Genomic DNA, 20645 nt, shown 5'->3' on the forward strand with positions numbered 1-20645 from the left:
TCGGTCGCTCGCTTTTCCCATTCATTTACAATTGTAATAGATTAAGAAGAACTACCCAAAGGCAGCTGTACTCGGCAATGAAGATTCAATAAACTTCAGCTTGTTCAATAAGTAATAACTACCACCCTTGTCCCTTACCCCGAAATACTAGGTATCTACCCGAACGCAACCCAAAGATATTTTTACAGTATCTGATTGATGTAATCAATCGAAACTTATTTATACAATTCGTAAGCCGTGACTGAATGGGAAAAGCGAGCGACCGATTTCATTCTCGGTATCATTTTGCATTTGAGAACGGTCAATCAAATTAATATCATTTCCTTTTGTTTGGGAAAGAGAGACACTGGCAGCGGTCCACTCTACCCATGATTATGGGTTTTGGTAAAATGAAATATACATTCTTCCTCTTTCTGTTGTGTGCCCAGGTGGCTCAGTCTACCCCTCCTTCCGTCTCTGACGACGCAAAGAGGACAGAACTTAGCGTGTGCCCAGGTGAGACAAATTGAATTTCATGTTAAATTTTTTGTAAACTATATATATAATTATATCAATACGATTATGTTTAGAGTTCACATTTTCTGATAATTCCGTATATATGCGACCAAACTACCAGGAAACTGCTCTTTTCAAGTACGTAATGGAAACTGGTCACTGTTTCAATGTAACTAGATCATATTCAATATTCATGTTCTCAAATTATTTGTTATACAATCATGTTGAAAGTATTATAAGAGTATTTTTTGAATTATATTTTTGATACGGAATTATCAGAAATTTTGAACTCTAATCATCACAACAATGCGACTCATAAATAATGTATCTATCTGGATATTACAATACGACTATAAGAGGTTAAAAGTTTATTTGTAGGATTTTTGATTTGCATTCTCATTTCAGAGCATAAGGAAATTATTCTGGAGCTAATAGCCTCGAATGGCTGCATTACTGAAGATAGGGTAACGTTGTCCGGCATCGCTGATCAATTCGCTGATTTCCTTCTGGCAAACAAGGAGAAACTGGATAAGCAAGTGGAAAAACAGGAGATAAAACAAAAGAGATCTCGCCGATCTTGCTATGCTAGACCCGTGCGTAAGTGTGAATATGTTTGTTATACAACTTACGAGCACGATTGCAGCAGTTGGTCAAAATAACTGAAAAATTATAACTGTTTGTCAAAACTCTATTATACTTTTTTTTAAATACATTAGGTTATTTTGATTGTTGAATCATTTAGGTGGTTTTATTTCTATTTGTTTGTATAAATTTTAATTAACGACCATTCTCAGCAACTTAATCCAAAGCTTCTAGAATTGGAATTTCTATCAATATTACACCTTGATTTAAATATATTATTATTGTTGAATCATTTAGGTGGTTTTATTTCTATTTGTTAGTATAAATTAACGACCATTCTCAGCAACTTAATCCAAAGCTTCTAGTTCTAGAATTGGAATTTCTAGTAAATGTGCATTAAAACTTTTCAAGTATCAAACAGGTCATGTTGATGTAGTTGTACCATGGAGATAATCTTAGTGTGTCAAAATTTGCGCTTTTGTTAATTTAAGTTTTATTATTAGCACTAGGAGCACCTCTACCAAATGAGAATAAAGAAATACCCACACCGCCGCACCTATCCGAACAAAATGCTAATTATCCCTACTATAACTACCAATTACTACCTACTTAATTAAAACGTACTACTTTATCGGACCTTATTTGGACGGACATTAATTGAACGCTGGAGGCCCTAACGTTGATCTTAATGCCCGTTCAAATAAAGTCCGTTCATTTAATTTTAAGGTCCGTCCAAGTTGAAGTCCGTTGAATTTTTTTCAAAAATTTGTCCACTTCGAACTTTTTGTCCAGAATATGACAACTATGAGAACTTTATTGTGCCGTAAGTTAACGACGGAAAGGTTCTCATTGGTCTGCCGCGGGAGCTAAGATGAGAAATACGTACGGTACGTACCTTTAAAAATAGCTGTACGTACGTACTTTTAAACTTGGGCTGAAAGGTACTATACAGTGCTTGCAATTGCAAAAAAATGCACAAAAACCACGTTCACACGACAACTTTCATGAAAGCTAAATTCGCTCATCGCTGCCAAGCGTACTAAATCACTCTACAGTCGATCTTCGAGATTGTTCTAAAAGGGCCCCCGACAGTTGAAACCAACTTCATTCGATGTATTTTCGGACGCTGATTCCGAATCAGTGAATCACCCCCCATGACATAAGTTTAAAATGCTCCCGGCCTGACGAGATGCATCGACATAAAATTTCGAATAGGGCATGCAAACACTGTTCTACTACAGATGTGGAGTCACTCGATCTTCTTCTAGAGCTTCCTTTCCCTGATCCAATCATCGAAGATGAACTTCATGTATTGTAATTGCGTACTTGCCCTCTCTATGAAGATCTCCGTCCCAACAAAGTAAAACATTACTCTTCTCTGACATTGGACAGATCTTCGCACACCCTACAACCATCGTGCATCGGAGACCTAGGAAGGTTCCTTACCAAAGCTCATGAACGAAGATTCCCTAAAGCGTCCTCCAAACAAATTCCTAACATTAACAATATTGCCAAATTATAATCTATGACTCGGAACATTTTCAGATAAGTTCATTTAAATTATTAAGTATTTTGAATCTCACTCTTAAGATTTACGGGGTTCATTGTATATATATAATTATATACTTTATGACTTTTGGGTTGATTGACGATGTCAATCCTTCGCATCTCGCCGATCTGCTTAATATTTGATGCGCGCGCGACCCAGTAGTGCATCGCGCTACAAACTTTTGGGTAAATTTAATTTTTTATATCTGGTCAGACATTACCATTGTAATTTGACTTTTGAATCGTTTAATCCGTTTATAGGCGAAAAACTGTCTCGATCACGTGATATGACTGTATAAGGAATTGTTAGTCTAATTTCTCGTTAGGGTTACTGTTAGGGTTTCAGCATATGCTTTTGTTAAGGATTGGGTAAGGGTTAGGGTTGGGATCAGATAAGAGGGTTAGGGTTTCGAATAGTCGTTCAGGACCAGCTAGAGAACGGGTTGAAAAAGTCACGTGACAGTTGAGTGTAGAGTGATTAATTATTATCCCATCGCTGCATTTCAATTTATACCATTAGATTTAGAGCAGTTGTACAATATAACGTGCGCGCAAAAATGTTCCAGAAGGGTTGGACCATGTTATGCAGTGACATTGGATTTGTCGCTTTGAACTATGTTGGTTGAAAAAGTTGTTTACGTGATTTTGAGCGCATCCTCATTGTGTGAAACAAACTTTAGAGGCTACGAATATCTTATGAATAAAAGAAGTCTGAGGCTGAAGCCTCAGCTTGCTGAAAAACTATTGTTTATTTACTCCAATATGCAATAAGCACATTAAAATGTGATACTGATTTTATCTGTCACTGCTCATTTTTATCTCTCACTGTTAATTTACTAGGACCAGTTAACTCAAAAATTATTCGCCAATTTGGCTAAGATTTAAATCAGCTGTGACAAACTGGTAAAAAATAGTATCGCCGAAAGGACCAACTCTCTAGCGTACGTGTATAAACGCGTGTTCGTTATTGCAATAATAAGCTGTGGCCTCGTGACGTACGTCACGAAGTCCCTCAGCGTATACTATTACTGTAGGGGGTGCACGATAAAAATAAACTTGCTCGGATTTTCAAAATTTTTGTACCATTGTTTTCTAAAGACTGTGAGAATTTTCACAGTACTAAATTTGTCATACCTTTTTGGAATGATCAGGGAGTTTCGCCTAGGTGCCATATTTGATGGTGCGCGGCTTTTGGAGCAAAAATAAAATTAGGCGTAAAAGTCGCGTAATTTGACGAAATTCGTTGATTTTTGTCGTATTATTCTGTCATATCTTCGGTTCCTGAACATGAATCATACTGAAAATTTGTCAGAACCTTCCAATCATACTTAACTACCGAACCTAAATTAGTTGGCAGAGATTGGCGTTGATTAAGAGGTCTAAAAATGACAAAATAGGTATAAATTCGTTGATAACTCAAATTCTGACCATCGAAATCGCTCAAACTAATTTAGGTTCAGTAGAACATAAATGTTTACGTAAGCCAAATTTCAACAAAATTGTTATATGGGAAGTATTATAACTTTTTGATTGTTTCCAAAATAATGTGCTGGCTGAAATAGGATGATGATTAATCACTCTACACTCGACTGTCATGTGACTTTTTCAACCCGTTCTCTAGCTGGTCCTGAACGACTATTCGAAACCCTAACCCTTTAATCGGATCCCAACCCTAACCCTAACCCCAATTAATGATGATTAATCACTTAGAGTTAGACTAACTTCGCTCGCCAAAAAGACATGACGTCAATATCAGGATTAATATTGCCGCCACTAACAGTAACATTGAGTTCTTTTCTAGAACCATAGCGATGTGAGTTGTAGATGTATGTTGAGATCAAATGTGCGAAGCGAAGCGATCAATTCAAAACGAGTTCTAACAGATTGGCTGCTGTACGAACGTGTTGCTAGGTTTTAAGATATGAAATAAAAGCTGCACGTGCGAGACCCTTTTCACCTGCGCTTACCAAAAATTCAAAGTTGTGCGTGCAATTACCAATCTGATAACTCGCTGCCTAGCAACAGAATTTCAATGCATATATCAGCAATCATGATGATTTTATAGGTAGCTTTGATTAAAAAAGAATTTAAGAGTTCAGTGATTTGCGGATTTTAGGATAGCCACGGAACCTCTACTTTGTCAAAATTTCGGTCACTGGCCGGTAGCCCTAGTTCTGTTGGTCAATTTCTTCTTCATCGAGATTCACAAAATTTCAGGCATGAATAATGAAGCGGCGCCTCTGATCGAGTAAAATCAATATAACTATCAATAATATTAGTTTTTGCAGCGGATATTAAAATTTGCTGCGCGCGCCGCCAAAACGCAGCGCAACCGCGCTCAGAACATGCTTTCCAAAGAGGAAAAGAACGTTTTGGCAAACGTCCAGGCTTTCTGCCACCTGTTCCAGATTATCTTTATTTACTCAACACTGCTCCATGCCACCGACACTCCTTTGGCACGAAATAAAACAAAAGCTTTTGAAAAATCAAAATTTCTTACACAATACATGCAAGAAGTGGAACTCAAATCTTTTTCAATGTTTGTTTTAAAACAATCTTCGGAGAAAACTGAAAAAGGCACAATCATACATTCAAATCTCAAAAAGGTTAATTTTCTACCATTTTTGTTATGACTCATGATGACAAACATTTTGATCGATTCCCGTTATGGATTTAATCGAAATCGTGAAATATCTGACAACCGGGAAACTCAGTTATGCAGGATGCTACGGCGATAGAAAATATGTGCACTCTGTTGAAAAAGTGGTAAATATTTGTAGGTTTCTCCTAACAGTCAATTGATAGAAGACATATTGTTTTAAAGTTTGCTATAATGCTTTGGTACAATGTCTCCAAGTATTGTAGAATCCACAAACCGAGCCCATCGATATTGACCCCAAATGAGGGAAGCAAGCAAGAGCCAAGAATTGAAAATGCGACTTAAATCTCCAACTCCTTACATGGCTGAACATAATTATTTGATCATCTCAGAATTAACTAAATGATAATTCCTGCGCTTTATGGTGTTTCTTCTAGATCACTACACGGCCTTGGCCAACTATTCAAAATATTTCTGGACCTGCTCAGGCAACCATATTTGGTCAATTCCTCTTGTTTGAACAAAGCTGTGGAATTTCTATCACGCTGCTTCAAACAACTTCTATATGGAATTCGAAACGAAAATCTTCCAAAACAAAGCTCACACATGTGCACTGGACGATATGACGACATGACGTATTTTAGTGTTAGCTTACATTAAAGGTAACCGACCGGTTAAAAGCTGCTAAAACTTAAGTTATTTTTAGTTTTTTGAGCCGCACACCTTTTGAAAAGCATCGTTAAATAATTGTTTGTACAAAACTTTTTTTAATAAGCCATTTCTCAACTTCTGTTTTATATACTTCTAATAAATGGTAAAACAATTTAAATAGCTTCTTATTTACCCTATTCAAGCTGACCAGCTTAAAGAACAAAATTCAAAAGATTTTTTGTAACATACGAAAATTAGTTTAAAAATTCTGCAAAAATTCAAATATTAGGAAATATAACTAAAACATTATGAACTTAAACGTTATCTCAAAATGAATGGGAGCCATTGAAACTGGCCCAATCAATCATTGCATTGGCAACATCCGATTAAGTATTTGACATAAGTAAATACATAAACATCAGCCAAAAAATTTTTGTTACATAAATTAAACTTCGTTAATAATTTTTTTAACTGTACGTCATCCGCCGCCGGTGGGATTTTTTACTTTTTTCTCTTTCGCTTCTTTTAAGAATCTCACTCCTCAAATAAAAATCGTCAACCTGGCCCGTTTCATAGTTCAAAAAGAATGAAATCAAATCCGGTATCTCAGTCAAATTGTATTTACGATTCTGAAAATACCGCATTTCCTCCAACTCACGGTAGATCAACCTCCTTTTCTGTAGATTGATCAGCCCTTTTTTCAAATAGTCTGGGTTAACCTCGTTCATGGTCAGAAACTCCCCGATGTAAATCTGTAGAAATGGTACAGTGGGATTGTTGCTAGTTTTCAATAGTTTTCTAAATATCTTGTAATTGTTTGCTGGGTTGGTGATCTCGAGGAATTGTTTGAAGAGTTGCTGATGGTGGGGTGATATGCCTTCCCAGGTGGAGGCGAGGTTGCGAATAGCAGCCGAGGCTAGCGCGGAGAAGGCTATGGAGAAGAGGGCGGAGAAGTTCCGGAGGAGAACACACTGAAATATTATTATTGTTAGGGGGTTTTGTTATTTTTAGGGGGTTTTGTTATTGTTAGGGGGTTTTGTTATTGTTAGGGGGTTTTGTTATTGTTAGGGGGTTTTGTTATGGGCACTGTTATGGGCCCGGCCGGTTATGGTTCAATTATGGGATGGTGGTAAGGGGTGACATAACGTAGAGGAAATGGATGTTTCGGTGATCCATACATTTCTCAATTCTTGGAAAAAAGCCCAGGCCAATATTCAGTTAAACTTCTCTCAAGTCATTATTATAAAGTTATTTCCGGTTCTCATCCTCTTATCATCCATTGGGTCTAGACCTCAGACCTGTTACTCGACCATGGCCTTCCGGTAACAACAGTAATAAGGCCAAAACAATGCCAGGCGTCCGGACACATTATTATCATAATTATGCAATATTCATTTAACGAGCCACGCAAACGACATTTGAGACATTCTTCTGTACAAAGAATAGTTATATAAATATGCAGCAACATATATTGAGGTTGGTGTTACAAAGTAAAATGGAATATGCCGCATTGTGTAAATATATATATGCGGCCATGGCACTAAGTGACACGCAGTGGGATGGCTTAACACTCGCTAATTATATGGCAAATATGTAGGCCCGCCTAGCCTGTTATATTAGGACGCAATGAAACTACCGGACCACGATGTATGGGGACTTGCCACCCCATGGCAACATTAAAATATATCGACTCTGTTACATCGTGTCCTCAAATTATTTGTTATATAGTAGTGTTCAAAGTATTATATATCACTGAATCTGTGGCCTTGGCCTGTTACAATTGTTACCTACGATGTTTCTATGGCCTTGACTTTTTTAACAATTGAATCGTGCCAGTGCGAGCTTGGTTCGGTCAAAAATGCTATTATTAACGGTTTTTACGGTTTACCGGGTTAATGGCACGAGCTTTAAAGACTATAAATAGGCAGGGGCCAAGAAAATAAAAACAAAAAGCAGGCGCGATCTATTTAACGACATTAAATACCGTTCAGTCACAGTATTGACTATTGATTCTATGGCCTAGCCTGTTAAACTACTGAACTTATTGCCTTGACATATTAAATATTATTGAATCGTGCCAGTTTGAGCATGTCACGAGCAACAAAAGCTATTATATCTGAGATAGTTAACCGAGTTTATGTTAACAAATCAGCTTAAACCAAATAAATACAGCCCAAGAAAAGTTTTTTAAATCACACCAAAGCTGGCACGATCTTAAATACCGCCGAGAGGGCATCCATCGGAAGACTGACTTGACGGTAGTTGATATAGAAAGAAGATTAGAATAGGAAGGTTCTAGAATATCAGACTATAACTAGTAGACAAATAGTCTAAGATAACAAGTAATAAAACCACGCATGATGACATACCTGATGCGTAATATCGATGTAGTTTTCCAGAATCTTAATCCTGATATCACGAGGCTCACACTGCAGTATCATCGTCATCACAGTGTCTGTTATCTTTTTAAAGTGCTCTGTGCACCGCTGAAACAAGGTTGGGTGTTATCTCACCAGTCACGATATATTCGTGTCTTATATTTACACTTTTTCAGGTTAACTGAGGTGTGGATCACGAGGGGGTTTGATCCGTTTAAGAATTCTGAAGAAAATGAAAATTCTGATGAAAATGAAAATTCTGATGAAAATTCTGTTTAAGTTTTGAATATAAGCTGTTCAACATAGCCAGTAAGTACAATGAGCTTTATTTACAAATAAATATTTGTTTATAAATATGCGTATTATTTGCATTCCACGTTATCATTTCCTAAGTTTTAGACAAAACTTTTAAAAATTTTCAGCTGAATAACGTGTGACCGAAAACGATTAACTACTACCAAACCATGAAGCGTACCCGATGTTTTATCTCAAGAACCTATACTGTCTGTACGAATTACATGCTAACTACCAGTTAAAAGTTAAGTTAATTTATCATAGTCAGTTAATGTTAACTATTCAACATGTTGTTCAATATCATCACCGGACTTAAACTTAAAGTTTAAAATAAAACTTCTCGACTTGAACCTCCGGTCCTTCCCACCACATTATAGAGGTCCATCTAAAGATATTCAGGTGATAAAGCTAAAAGGGGCAGTATTCAGTAAGCAAACTTTACGTCTCCCAACTTAACGTGAGGCATGGTAAATATTATTTATGTAACAGCCCGTCCGTTTTGCATACCACCGTCAGCTAAAAATAGAAATAGTTTGTTGATTACCATCGTCAAAGTGTAGCCATGAAAACTGATCCAGATTGTTCCAAACCATTTAGACTTGGAGCAGACAGCTGGCATGTTATACCCATCTGAGCGAGTGTGAAAACTAATGAACCAAAGTATGCGAATATTACTGCTTACTACTATTCCTCAAAATGTGTGGATTGAATTCCTCTGCTGATTTCGAATACTTCGAGCACATTTTGGGCGGTTATACGTATCATGGGAACGGCCAAACATTGGCGCTGATATGTATACCCCGACTACTATGACTACTATGACTACTATGACTACTATGACTACTATGACTACTATGACTACTATGACTACTATGACGCTATTACTATGAAAGGTGATCAGAGTATAACACTACTGAGTGTCTGCACTGAATAAAACCGAAAGTTAAAGCTCTGTTTAACTGTCAACTTATGATCCGTGTTGAGTTCATGTAACCAAATATTTTGCCGCGCAAATGCATCTCACTATTACACGATACATATTATATAACAGCGTACATTCCGGATACCTCAGATATTTTAACAATGGAGCCCGGTAAATTCTTGTAATTGTTGATTGGCAGAGCTGAAGACACACCACGTAGATTCTAGAGTGTATGACGGGCTGCAGACTGGAGCAGCCTACCATTTCCGTCACGGACTGTTCACTTGTTCGAACGGTTTAGAGATTCGGCCGAAGAGATGGAGGATTTTAAGTAACCCTTTGAAACCCTAACTTAGAAAGTGTTTTTAACTTGTTTGTACGATCGATAAACACAGTACGAGGCTTAGTTTCTTGACGTTGTGATTTTATCATTACGGCGGCGAGGTGGGTGGGGACTTAAGTCATAGATTATGCAGTATGTGATAATTTTTAAATCAATTTTAAAACCTGGAAATTCTATTTACTTGTTGTCTAGTTTCATTACAACAGATTCGCTGCATACATAATGTATCCCTGCAAGGAAACCTTACAACCTCAAAATCAAGAAATTAACCGATGTAATAATTACTCCACACGATTGCAAGTTAAATCTCTATCAAACAGCACGCAGCGGCCCAGAAGAAGAGCGTGAATCAACATCTCATGAGTCTATGTATGAACTCATTAAACAGAGAATTTATTGACGCAACTTGGCTCGTGTCAGCGTGCCAAGCAGGAAAGTTAAGGCTCTCCCAGCTCAGCTGACTAAGCTTGCCAAAGCTTCTCAAAATTCCCATGATGTAATCTCATGTTTTATGTAAAGGGAGTGAGTTAACATTGAGGTCTTGGTTGACAATGGACATATCATAATAGGTTGAGGCTAGCTGTGGGGAACCATATGGAAAACGGAAACAGATGGCTGCTAACTCGCTCATAAAACCACTATTCAGTGTGACCAATTAAGTGATTATCCAATTAAGTGACTTACGTGTATGGAGGGGTAATTGGAGATAGGGAGGTCCCTTTTCTTGGTGTACTCCAAGATATCATTTTCTGTTATCTGGAAACAAGACAAATATTAAAACAAACTTATATTAATTCAATTTTTGTACGTGCCCACAACTTGTATTATATTTTATATTTTAAAGTAATAGCAAGTCGAAGTCTAAGTGCGTGACCAAAAGCTCTCTGCGTTGAATTATAAGTAAACCAAACCCTACATAAATAACATTAAGACTGAACCAAAACCCATATGAATAACATTAGAACTAAACTGAAACTCATATGAAATTGAATAACATTAGCTCTAAACTGAAACTCATATGAAATTGAATAACATTAGCTGTAAAGCTAGTGCAGCCGTTTTACAGCCGTAAAATAGCCGGTTCTAAAGAATGCCCAAAACTCACATTAGCAAATAGTTCGTGATCACGAAGGGTAAGTTGCCTAGCAACCTCTCGGTGATGACTCAGTAGATTTAGCTCGTCCAGTCGCCAGTAGTTAAAGTTAAAATCGTAGGGGAGGTCGACAGGGGGAGGACACGGGCAGGGGGTGTAGTGAGATACGTCTGTAGGGAGATAGTGATTAGTTAATTTATTAATTAATTACGGTAGAACATGCTTGATAAGTAAATTATTAACATGATGTGTAATGGAGATCTGCTTTTTGAGATATTTTAGTCAATCATAATATTATGTCCCTATTATGTATATATAATGGCTTGATTTACAGATCTTTCGATTCAACACAGTTTTTAGTCTGTTTTACAAATTTAACGATTTAACTAAATCTGGTGGTCTTATCTTATCTTATCTTATCTTGTACCATCTTAACATATTTTATTTAAAGTAGGCTACTTTGTCTTATCTAATCAACTTTTACTCGTACTTATAATATAATGCTCCTAGCACAGTCCACTTGAATATCACAAGACTCTGTTGAAATTACTTAAGATTCATACGCTATTTCGACACCAGTGCACCATATATGCATTATCACAAATATAATATCTCAACTACAAAGCAAAGTTGTGCAACTAAAGGATCTGTCAACTTCCAACAAAGTATAATTACACATCTGGTCCCCGCAGTGAGTTGCCCAGCTTATACTAATTTATGGTGCGAATTATGACGAATTATCTAATCTGCACAGAGCTGCAGAATTAACTTATCTAATCTGCACAGAGCTGCAGAATTAAGTTCACGCTCGTCTGCGAAGCCGCGGTATTCAGTTGACATGTTAAAAGTTGCATCCGGTTGGATTACAATAAATAATAAGATAACTGATTTATTAAGTGAATTTGTAGTTTTTATCTTAACAGATTCCAGTGTGGACGGTATTTTTTGGTCAAATGACGTTTCAATGTTAAACATCATAAATTTGTGGTACACCCCAAAATCCTCAATACTAAGCAAAGGCTGACAAACTAAAGATTACACTGTATAAAATGGCATCAAACAAATTAACAAGTTCGACTTATTTAGTTAAAAATGTAAAAATGAACTAATATAATAATAAAATAAATAAATAAAATATAATGAACGAATTAGACAAATTAAATAGTTACCAGGACAGTCGCACTTCTTGCTGAAAAGTGTGTTCTGCGCTTTGCGTATCCGATGTAAGGAACACGAGGTCAGGTTTTCTCTCAGACACGAGAATTTCTCTAACTCCACGGGTGTTTCAGCCTGGAAATTAATCAATTAATTAATTACATAGTTGGTAATTACCATAAGCAGGATCAAAGCAGGAGCTCAAGACGATTCCAGCCTAATTTATCTTACCTAAAATTTGGAACGTGTACGTGAGTTACTGTGATACGTACGCCCTGTATTACGTACGCCCTGTGATACGTACGCCCTGTGTTACCACTACTGTCCTGTTGACAGTATTGGTGCAGTTCACGGTGCTACAAGCAGTAAACGACCGGGGGTAGGATTTGGCCGGGGCCGGGAATGTCCAAATTTTGCCGGGGCCGGGAATTGGCCGTTCTGGAATTTGGCCGGGGCCGGGGCCGTGAATTTAATAAATCCACGGCCAAGTTAGAACTTTTTAGGACTTAAGATCTGAAAAACAAAGGACTGCTCTTGAAAGTTGGCACTCTGGACATCATCCTTTCAAAATTGAAAATCCATTTTAAGATTTATATGAAAGTTTTAGGCCGATTTCGATCAAAAATTCCCGGCCAAATTCCCGGCAAAAATTGAAAATCGGCCGGGGCCGGGGCCGGGAAGAAATAGCTCCCCCGGTGCCGGGATTTCACGGCGCCGGGAATCCCGGTCGACTACAAGACGTTCACATACGTCATACATCACGTGAATTTACCGCAGTTCAGTACGTGTTTACTTCGGTTCCAAAAAATGGGGAGGTAGAAACAAAACTGAACTTAAATTCGTAGAAATTGATATCGCACACAATTTAGGAGCGTTTTTTCGTAAAGGGTAGTCGGTAATTTCATGGACAATGTATTGTTTTCTGCTACCTAATTTTCTGGCTCATATTTGATATTCTTCTTGCTTCGGTTAGCATCGATTTTATAATTATCTTGCTCCCTTATATTTCTTGTAACGGTCTAGAGGCGCACGAACAGGTTTCTGGGATAACTGGAGGAAAACTTTCGGGGAATTGGATATGCGTCATAATTAAAATACAAGTAGAACTTAATTTATCTTAACAGTATGAAAAGATAACACAAAAATATAACATGAAATCGAAATTGTTTAACGATAACAGAATTGGTTATTTCACTGGTTGAAAAAGGACCTACTGGCAGAAAAAGGACTTACTGGCAGAAAAAGGACCTACTGGCAGAAAAAAGACTGGCAGAAAAAGGACTTACTGGCAGAAAAAGGACCTACTGGCAGAAAAAGGACCTACCGGTATAATAGGACTGGAAGCTGCTACCAACTTATCGAAAGTTTGTGAGAATGTTTTAGAGCGTGAAATTGGGCGGTGGTGCCTGGGTTTACAGGTGCTAGTGCTACTGCTTCCAGCGCTGTGTTTCCGGATCGGGGCTGACTCGGTGCTGTTTCGTCGGTTAGCACGCTTCCGTTCTTCTATCATCTCCATACTCTGAAAAACAAACCAAGTTATTTCTTCTATCAATTCCATACTCTGAAAAACCAAGTTATTTCTTGCAGCAAGTTTGAGTTTATACGTTCCAGATTTCATAACTCGAATTTATAGTTCCTAGTGTACTGCCCAAATTTGACAAAAGGAAGTATGTGACATTTTTGAAGATATGGAGTTTTATATACCGTTGAAAAGCTGGCAATAAGCTCTATCCCACTGGATAAGTGGCATTACATGGAAAGTCAAAAATGCACATACTTCCTTTTGTCAAATTTGGGCAGTGTAGTGGTAGTCAATGTTTCAGTTGATGTGAGGGCGTTTCTTAAGTCAGTCATGGGACTATCGGAGAATGGATTTGCAACAAATTAAATTTAAGTTTGAGTAGAAAAAAATGCTCCACAAGAGTTGAAACTCAATAACATTGCCAACATTTTGTTTTTGTCCCCTGTAGCGTGAGATAATTTAGCAACCTAACAACATCATTCTTACTATCTAAGTATCTTTTACACGACTTATAACTTATCAGCATAATTCATTAAAGAACCAAGATTCAAGATATCATTCTTAAAACTAACATCAAAAACAGCCACTCCTACCTTATTCTAACAAAATAAAGTAGGAGTGGCGCCTCCCACTCCCCCTCTCACCTGAGCTAGGAGTTTAGTAAAAGCCGCCGTATCAATGTTCTTAAAACTGCTCATATTCCGTACCCTCAGATGGGGTGTATGTGCGGAATCAGGAGGAGTAGAAGGGGTGCTGGCTCCAGAGGTTTTCAGCTGGTACAACACGTTACACTTCTCCGTTATGATGACCGTCTCCTGCGAGGCACACAGCAACGGTTACTTTTCTCCCGGGAAATTACCAAGAAGTATAGTACAGTACACAAAATGTCTTGGTTTAACGCCAGGTTATCAACTAGCTGGGTTTCCGTGGAAAGGCAGCTAAGGTTTACGAATGAGTTAACCACCGCGCGAGCTCAACTAGTTCCCCAGAAAGGCAGGGCTCTCATTCAATATGGCGACAAATGGTTTCTGCGGAACGGTAAGCAGAGTAACAACTTACAAGTAGTACACTGTAATGAGTCGTGCTATTGTTTCTGTATAATATAATAAGACCGTGAATAAATTATTGATGAAGGAGCATGTGCGAGTTTGAAATAGGCGAATTTATTGTAGAGCAATGAGAGACCTGGAGAAATGTGAGTGGATTTTTTAAATTTGACCTTTTTTAGTTTAAAAAAAAGTTTAACCACTGTATCAGTTTGGATATAGTGGTTTACATATTAGTGATAACTATTAACTACCAGTGCAGTTGTATAAGAAATGGTAGTCGGAAACAAAACATGGCTCATGGTAAATTTCCCTGAACTCTGCACTATATTTTGCAATCTCATGCCTCTTTTTCAATAGCAACTTGCTACTTGACAGAGGACCTGATAAATTGCAATCAGAAACCCACTTAATTACTGACCCACTTACTGTAACCCCAAATAATTGCACTGTACTATTACAGTATTACAACACCAAGGCCCAGTCGTCATGAACTATAGCGGTGTTATTCGGTGGGTTGTATTTAATGACGCTAAACGCTCAGTGCACAAACAGCAGTGAAAATAATATCTGCAGAATTTTACGGAGCACAGTCTAGACCTTGCAAAATATAATATTGTGCAACATTTATTTTACCAGCAAGAAAATGTGGTGATCAAACGAATGGAAAAATAAATTGCCTGAAATAGCTGATAAACCAGACAAGGCCTCTGTAATTTATATCTAATTAAATATGGACCATGGAAAGTTGCAGAGAGCAAATTGGTAATATACAACTTCACTCACTCACGAAGAATTACATTTAATCAGGAATCGGGTGGCTTATCACTACCAGTAAAACAGGTGAGCTATTATTTATCAAGTCTAATATTTTAGGACTTAGTACCTGGGCGGTCTCCGGGTCTATCTTAACCACGCCTCTCTCCCAGGACTGTTTGGGGGATATCCGGGGGGATCTCCTGATGGATCGCTTGTTTGAGTGCTGGATAGGTCCCATTAGGGAGTGGGGAGGGGGAGGTCCTATTAGGGAGTCAGTGGGTAGAACTTTCGGGAGGATATCCTGAGATTATGCAGTTATTGTAACGAATAATAGAATTATGAACTTGGTGAATAGTGATAATAAACGATCACGTACATAAATAAATCGCATCAATCTCGCAGCTATAATAAATATAATGAAAAATTTTTTCGATCTCACAAAATTCTAAGAATAAACATCAGTAAAACAACATTAAACACTAAAAAAAGAAAAAAAAGAAGAAAAGTCACTAACCTCGTCGCTGTCGTACTCAGTTCTCACACTATCCAGCTTATCAAGTCTGCTGGTAATACTGGTACTGATACTAAAGCTCTTCAGTCGGTCCGTCAGGGAGGTTCGAGGTATTGATTCAACTAGTTTTAGTGTTTCGTTCATGATCGTCACGTCGTTTGTTGTGTGGACCCTACGTAAGGAGCTGGAATCCCTGCAAGTTGGGTGAGTTTACTACTACTTACTTACTTTTTTACTTATTTATTTTACTTTATCATATTGGATTAGTTGGTTGATAAATTTGTGATTTTACTGATTTAAAGATATCAACAGATTGATGAATATTATAGATAAATTACATTCTGTAAAAATAGCATTATTCACTTACTGCATAGCTTTCTGGCCAATAAAAGAAAGGTTGAGAGACAGCCTGGATCTTGCGTTTGACAAAACTCCGTCATCATTTGCCTGTAAAAACTTTGATTCAATTACAAGCTTTAATTTAACGGTCCTGTAATTTGTAAATATTGATTTATTAAATAAATAAAAGCCCGAATGATTAGTATCCATAACCATGTCCTCAGTACAAGACTAAAGACTAAGGAAAGTTTTCCGTGATCTGGGAAACTATCTTTCAAATTATGGGTAATGATTTTATATTATTATTATGTAACTTTATTCAAATCAAAAATAGAACATAATGATGCTAGTTAAAAACTGTTTTTCATCTATCGTTTTTCTTGTTTTAAGAACCGTTACACAGTTTAGTATTTACAGCTCGATCTATAGGATGGTGAGAAGCGCCAAAAAAGCGTAAATAATGTCCAAAAAAGCGCCAAAAAAGCGTCAAAAAATGTCCAAAAAAGCGCCAAAAAATGTAAGAAAGCGTCTATGATTTGTCCAAAAGCGCTGAAAAAATGTCAAAACTAAAATGTCACCAGCCCCATAGAAATAGTGCTTCTATAGGATGGTGAGAACTGTGATAAATTTCGCGACTCAGCGATTTCTAAATCATGTCTTTAACATGACAAATGAAAACATCTCAGATATTTATGCAAGATATTGAGGGGAAGAAAGATTATGATATGATATATCTCTGATCTACCTGGGCCTCATTTGAAATGTCTGATTTATTAAAATTAAATTTATGTCTATGAAGTTATATTTCAAATTAATAAGATATTTTTATGAAACTGTTTGATTATCTTAATATGTGTCATAATGTTTTTATTTGATTAAATCTACCTGTGAGATGTCAACAAAGCTGTTTCCTCCACAGGGAGTTGTCGGTGGAGCGTCCCCCTCCAAGCGTGTATAACCGTTCTTCCTGAAGAGTTGAACGTCAGTTACTTTTAGTACGGGAAACATCAGTGGATCACGAAGATATCTTTCAACTTTCAAGGGCGTGGTCAGTCCTGTAACCATGGACAACATACCTGGCATACCTCACCGATAAGGGCGTGGTCAGTCCTGTAACCATGGACAACATACCTGGCATACCTTACCGATTAGAAACTGCTGGCAACAACATGATTAACCTTGTGTCAAGATCTTGACTTTTCAACTCTGTTAATTAGTACACATAATATTATACCGCCATACCTCCACTAGAAGTATGGTAGCAGGGATTGCAGGGATACACTGCAACGTGGATAAAGACTCTGCTATCTAAGGCTTCCTCCTAATGACTTCCATATCATTATAAACTGAACATCTTGTAGTTTTGGGAATTACATTTGACGTAAAACCTTTACAATACGTGATGCACTAACCCTGTCTACAACGAGACAAACATGTTTGTGGTATTTTAATATTTATCTGATATTTTACTTTTATCAATTTCTGATTTTTTAAATGTCTTAAACTGCTGATGTTTAAGAAGATTTATACATTTTAAAGCCTTTATTTCTGTAACAAAGAACCTGAACTGAAATTATTATTATTATATCGGGTCTTAATAAGAGGTCTCGACTGCCTAGGCATCAAACCTTGGCAATCGGTAATTTTCCTCTGACCAGGAGTCAGCTGACCCTATGGACCAGAGGATAAAGGCGTAGAGACTGTGTGTATCTACAAAAGTGAGTTGTTTTTACAAGAGACAGGGCTTGCAACGCAAGGGAAGAAAAACGGGAGAAACGATCACAAAGTGTATATTATATAACTTAGCAAATAGAGATTAAAACACTACAAAAAATGTTTATTACATAAATATAATATTTTGTATACAGTATAAACAAGAAACAGGGCATGCAGAGCAAGAGATGGGACTCACTAGAACTGGCTACAGAGTGTTTATTATTATTATTATAAAAAAGGATCTTACCGACAAAAATGATTCATAAAAATACCTTAATGCGGTAAACAGATTTACCCAACATCTGTTGCAAGCAGCTATATCTTTGATTTCGTTTAATTCATGCAAGTTATCTATGTGCAAATTTCTACTACTTAAATCATTTCTTATAACAGATGACAAGTTCATTCTAGGTCTCCCCAATCTTCCAATTAATGAATTATCTGATTCAATAGCAAAAGAGAGAGCCGTTTGGGCTGGGGTATTCACCTAAACTGAAAAATAAACCAAATTCCAACTGAAACAAATGTTCAATATATATATATTGGTAATGGTATATCAGCGAAAATGGATAAAAGAGCCAAGACCTATATTATAAATAATTGCCCATAATATATTATCTGATATCATTGAGGAATAAGAAGTTAATCAGTTATTAGAATGATGTATTCGTACGGAGACCAACGTTTTAAGTCGAGTGGCTATGTAGGGGAAGAGGGAAATCCGGATGGGTAAAATTGCTGTAGTTCATTAACATAAAATCTCCTTTGTAAATATTGTAAAACTGATCTGTTATTTCAGGGTCCATTTCGGATAACCACTTCTTCGCGTACAAAGCAGAACTTTGCAGGCGTGGATCAGAAGCTTTGTCATAAGAACCTAAAAGAGACGTTTCCGAACCGTTAATCTTGCTCCAAACTTCTTGACTGAGAGTGGCTGAATATTCAAGGGGCACGATAACATCATACATTGCGTATGGTATGCACAGCTCAATGGTTTGAGGATGAAAGTGACGGTCATACTGACCCTTCCTTCTGACCATAAACCTCACAAACTCCTCGAAAGTTGGATATAAACCTTCAAGCAATTTATGGTCAGTTATGCCCCGAATTTCTGACAAAACTTTCATCCTCGCAAATTTCATCTCGCCACCTTGAGTTTCCTCGCTTGATATCTTTTGTCTGTAGCCCGACACCAATCTAGTCCATGGATTTCGAACAACAGTAAAGCTGAACGCTTTATCAAGAACTGTGCGGTCATACTGTTCAGCCATATTTTGTATTCTGTGCCTTTGTGAGGAACCTCCATGAACCCATGCCACTTTCTGTCCGTTGACGTTTTTGTCTAGCTCTCCTTCCGCACCCAACAGGGCTATCAGCCAGTTCGAGCAACCTGTCTTTGGTGTTCCAGTAAACATGGTGTTTACCTTAGGGAAAAAATAGGTTCTCGCACCACATTTTTCCCAATCATTCGGTGGAGTATATTCCCAACCCAAGAAAGACATAGTCTTGTAAAATTGAGCACGAGCCCACTGTTGAGAAGGAGGTTTTAAATTGGGGCTGTTAGAATCAGGAGGACCTCGTTCCGGCAGTTCTGAACCTCGTTCTGGCAGTTCTGAAACTCGGTCCTGCAGTTCTGAGTCATCTTCTGATTGGTCAGCGTCGACAGTAAGTTCTGAGTCATCTGAGAACTTGTGTATTTCTGAGATTAGCGTTTCTGACTTCAATGTTGTACCTGTTTTATCATCACGATTCAGGACTAAAAGGAGGATCAGAGTAAACATGCACGAAGACAATACGAGACCAGTCTTTACGTTTCTGGAACGGATGTCGAACCCCATGACAAAACCTAAGAGATGGCTATCAGCGTAATCTAAATACCCTTAGTGCATATATTCAACCTGACTGCAACATTTTCTAAATTTCCACTGCAAACTAAATATTACACATAGCGAAACAATCCGTTCAGTGTCGGACTAAATAGACTCAACGTAGAAATTACTATTAAAAGATATAGAAACTATGTATCATAATATGATTGTTTAAGTATGTACGATTAGAAAAAAAGTATGTTCGCAAGTTTAAAAATTCTGTTTATCCAAAAGAATTGTCCAAAACAAATTAACAGTACATTGAGGGATTCCACATCTAATACACGAAGAGTAAAATCAAATGCGGAGTGAAGCGACGAGTAAGCCACTTGAAAACTCGGCTCTACTAATGAATAGTGATGATCTATAAAAAAGGAACGAACGTGTAACACCGAGTCTTATATTCGAGAAGAATGGTGATTACAATTTAATGTAATAATATATGTGGATTCTCGTGGGGATGTGAGGTACATTTGTTTACTTTAATAGTAAGTACCTGTTCAGCAGGAGAAAGAGCGAAGGGGTAATGCACATTTTGTATTATGGAACGCTTGTAACTCCTTCTTGTTACCCCCCTTTGTAGGTCCCGAATTATTTTCTGAACGAAAGCTTAAAAATAACCGAGAAATCGACCTTGTTGTTAACTCATTTTGATGACTGTTCTTGATGACCTAAAATTGCACGAGAAATCGATTTAACTAGGTTTCAGAACCCACAAACACTTCCTTATCCCTCAAAATTAATGTTTTACAGTTAATACGAGCAACAACCAACATATATTTCGATCCTTCGGTTCAACTCATGACCTAGGGCCTAGGGAGTTA

General features: G+C 37.4%; 1 protein-coding gene and 1 long non-coding RNA gene across 5 annotated transcripts in view; one reads left to right on the forward strand and one right to left on the reverse strand.

Moving 5' to 3' along the window:
• Positions 1-397: 397 nt before the first annotated feature.
• LOC134813746 (uncharacterized) lies at positions 398-1369 on the forward strand. The gene is made up of 2 exons (XR_010160063.1): positions 398-495; positions 901-1369. It is a non-coding gene; the product is annotated as an uncharacterized LOC134813746 (long non-coding RNA).
• Positions 1370-5117: 3748 nt separating this feature from the next.
• The window catches only part of LOC134814411 (uncharacterized), a 54258-nt gene continuing 38730 nt past the window's right edge, over positions 5118-20645 (reverse strand). For 2 of the 4 annotated variants that reach the window (XM_063822508.1, XM_063822506.1), the window contains exons 23-33: positions 17123-17204; positions 16266-16345; positions 15902-16091; positions 15515-15688; positions 14227-14397; positions 13385-13579; positions 12075-12195; positions 10918-11075; positions 10497-10568; positions 8245-8361; positions 5118-6846 (exon numbers count right to left, since the gene is read on the reverse strand). In XM_063822508.1, the coding sequence (XP_063678578.1) occupies positions 6343-6846; positions 8245-8361; positions 10497-10568; positions 10918-11075; positions 12075-12195; positions 13385-13579; positions 14227-14397; positions 15515-15688; positions 15902-16091; positions 16266-16345; positions 17123-17204 (1864 nt within the window). In that variant the 3' untranslated portion in view covers positions 5118-6342. Of the gene's footprint in view, positions 6847-8244; positions 8362-10496; positions 10569-10917; positions 11076-12074; positions 12196-13384; positions 13580-14226; positions 14398-15514; positions 15689-15901; positions 16092-16265; positions 16355-17122; positions 17205-20645 lie in introns of all 4 variants that reach the window. The other 2 variants (XM_063822507.1, XM_063822505.1) reach the window with 1 other exon arrangement.

This window comes from Bolinopsis microptera, chromosome 4 (assembly GCF_026151205.1).
Source record: "Bolinopsis microptera isolate Bmic1 chromosome 4, MBARI_Bmic_1.0, whole genome shotgun sequence".
Taxonomy (NCBI): domain Eukaryota; kingdom Metazoa; phylum Ctenophora; class Tentaculata; order Lobata; family Bolinopsidae; genus Bolinopsis; species Bolinopsis microptera.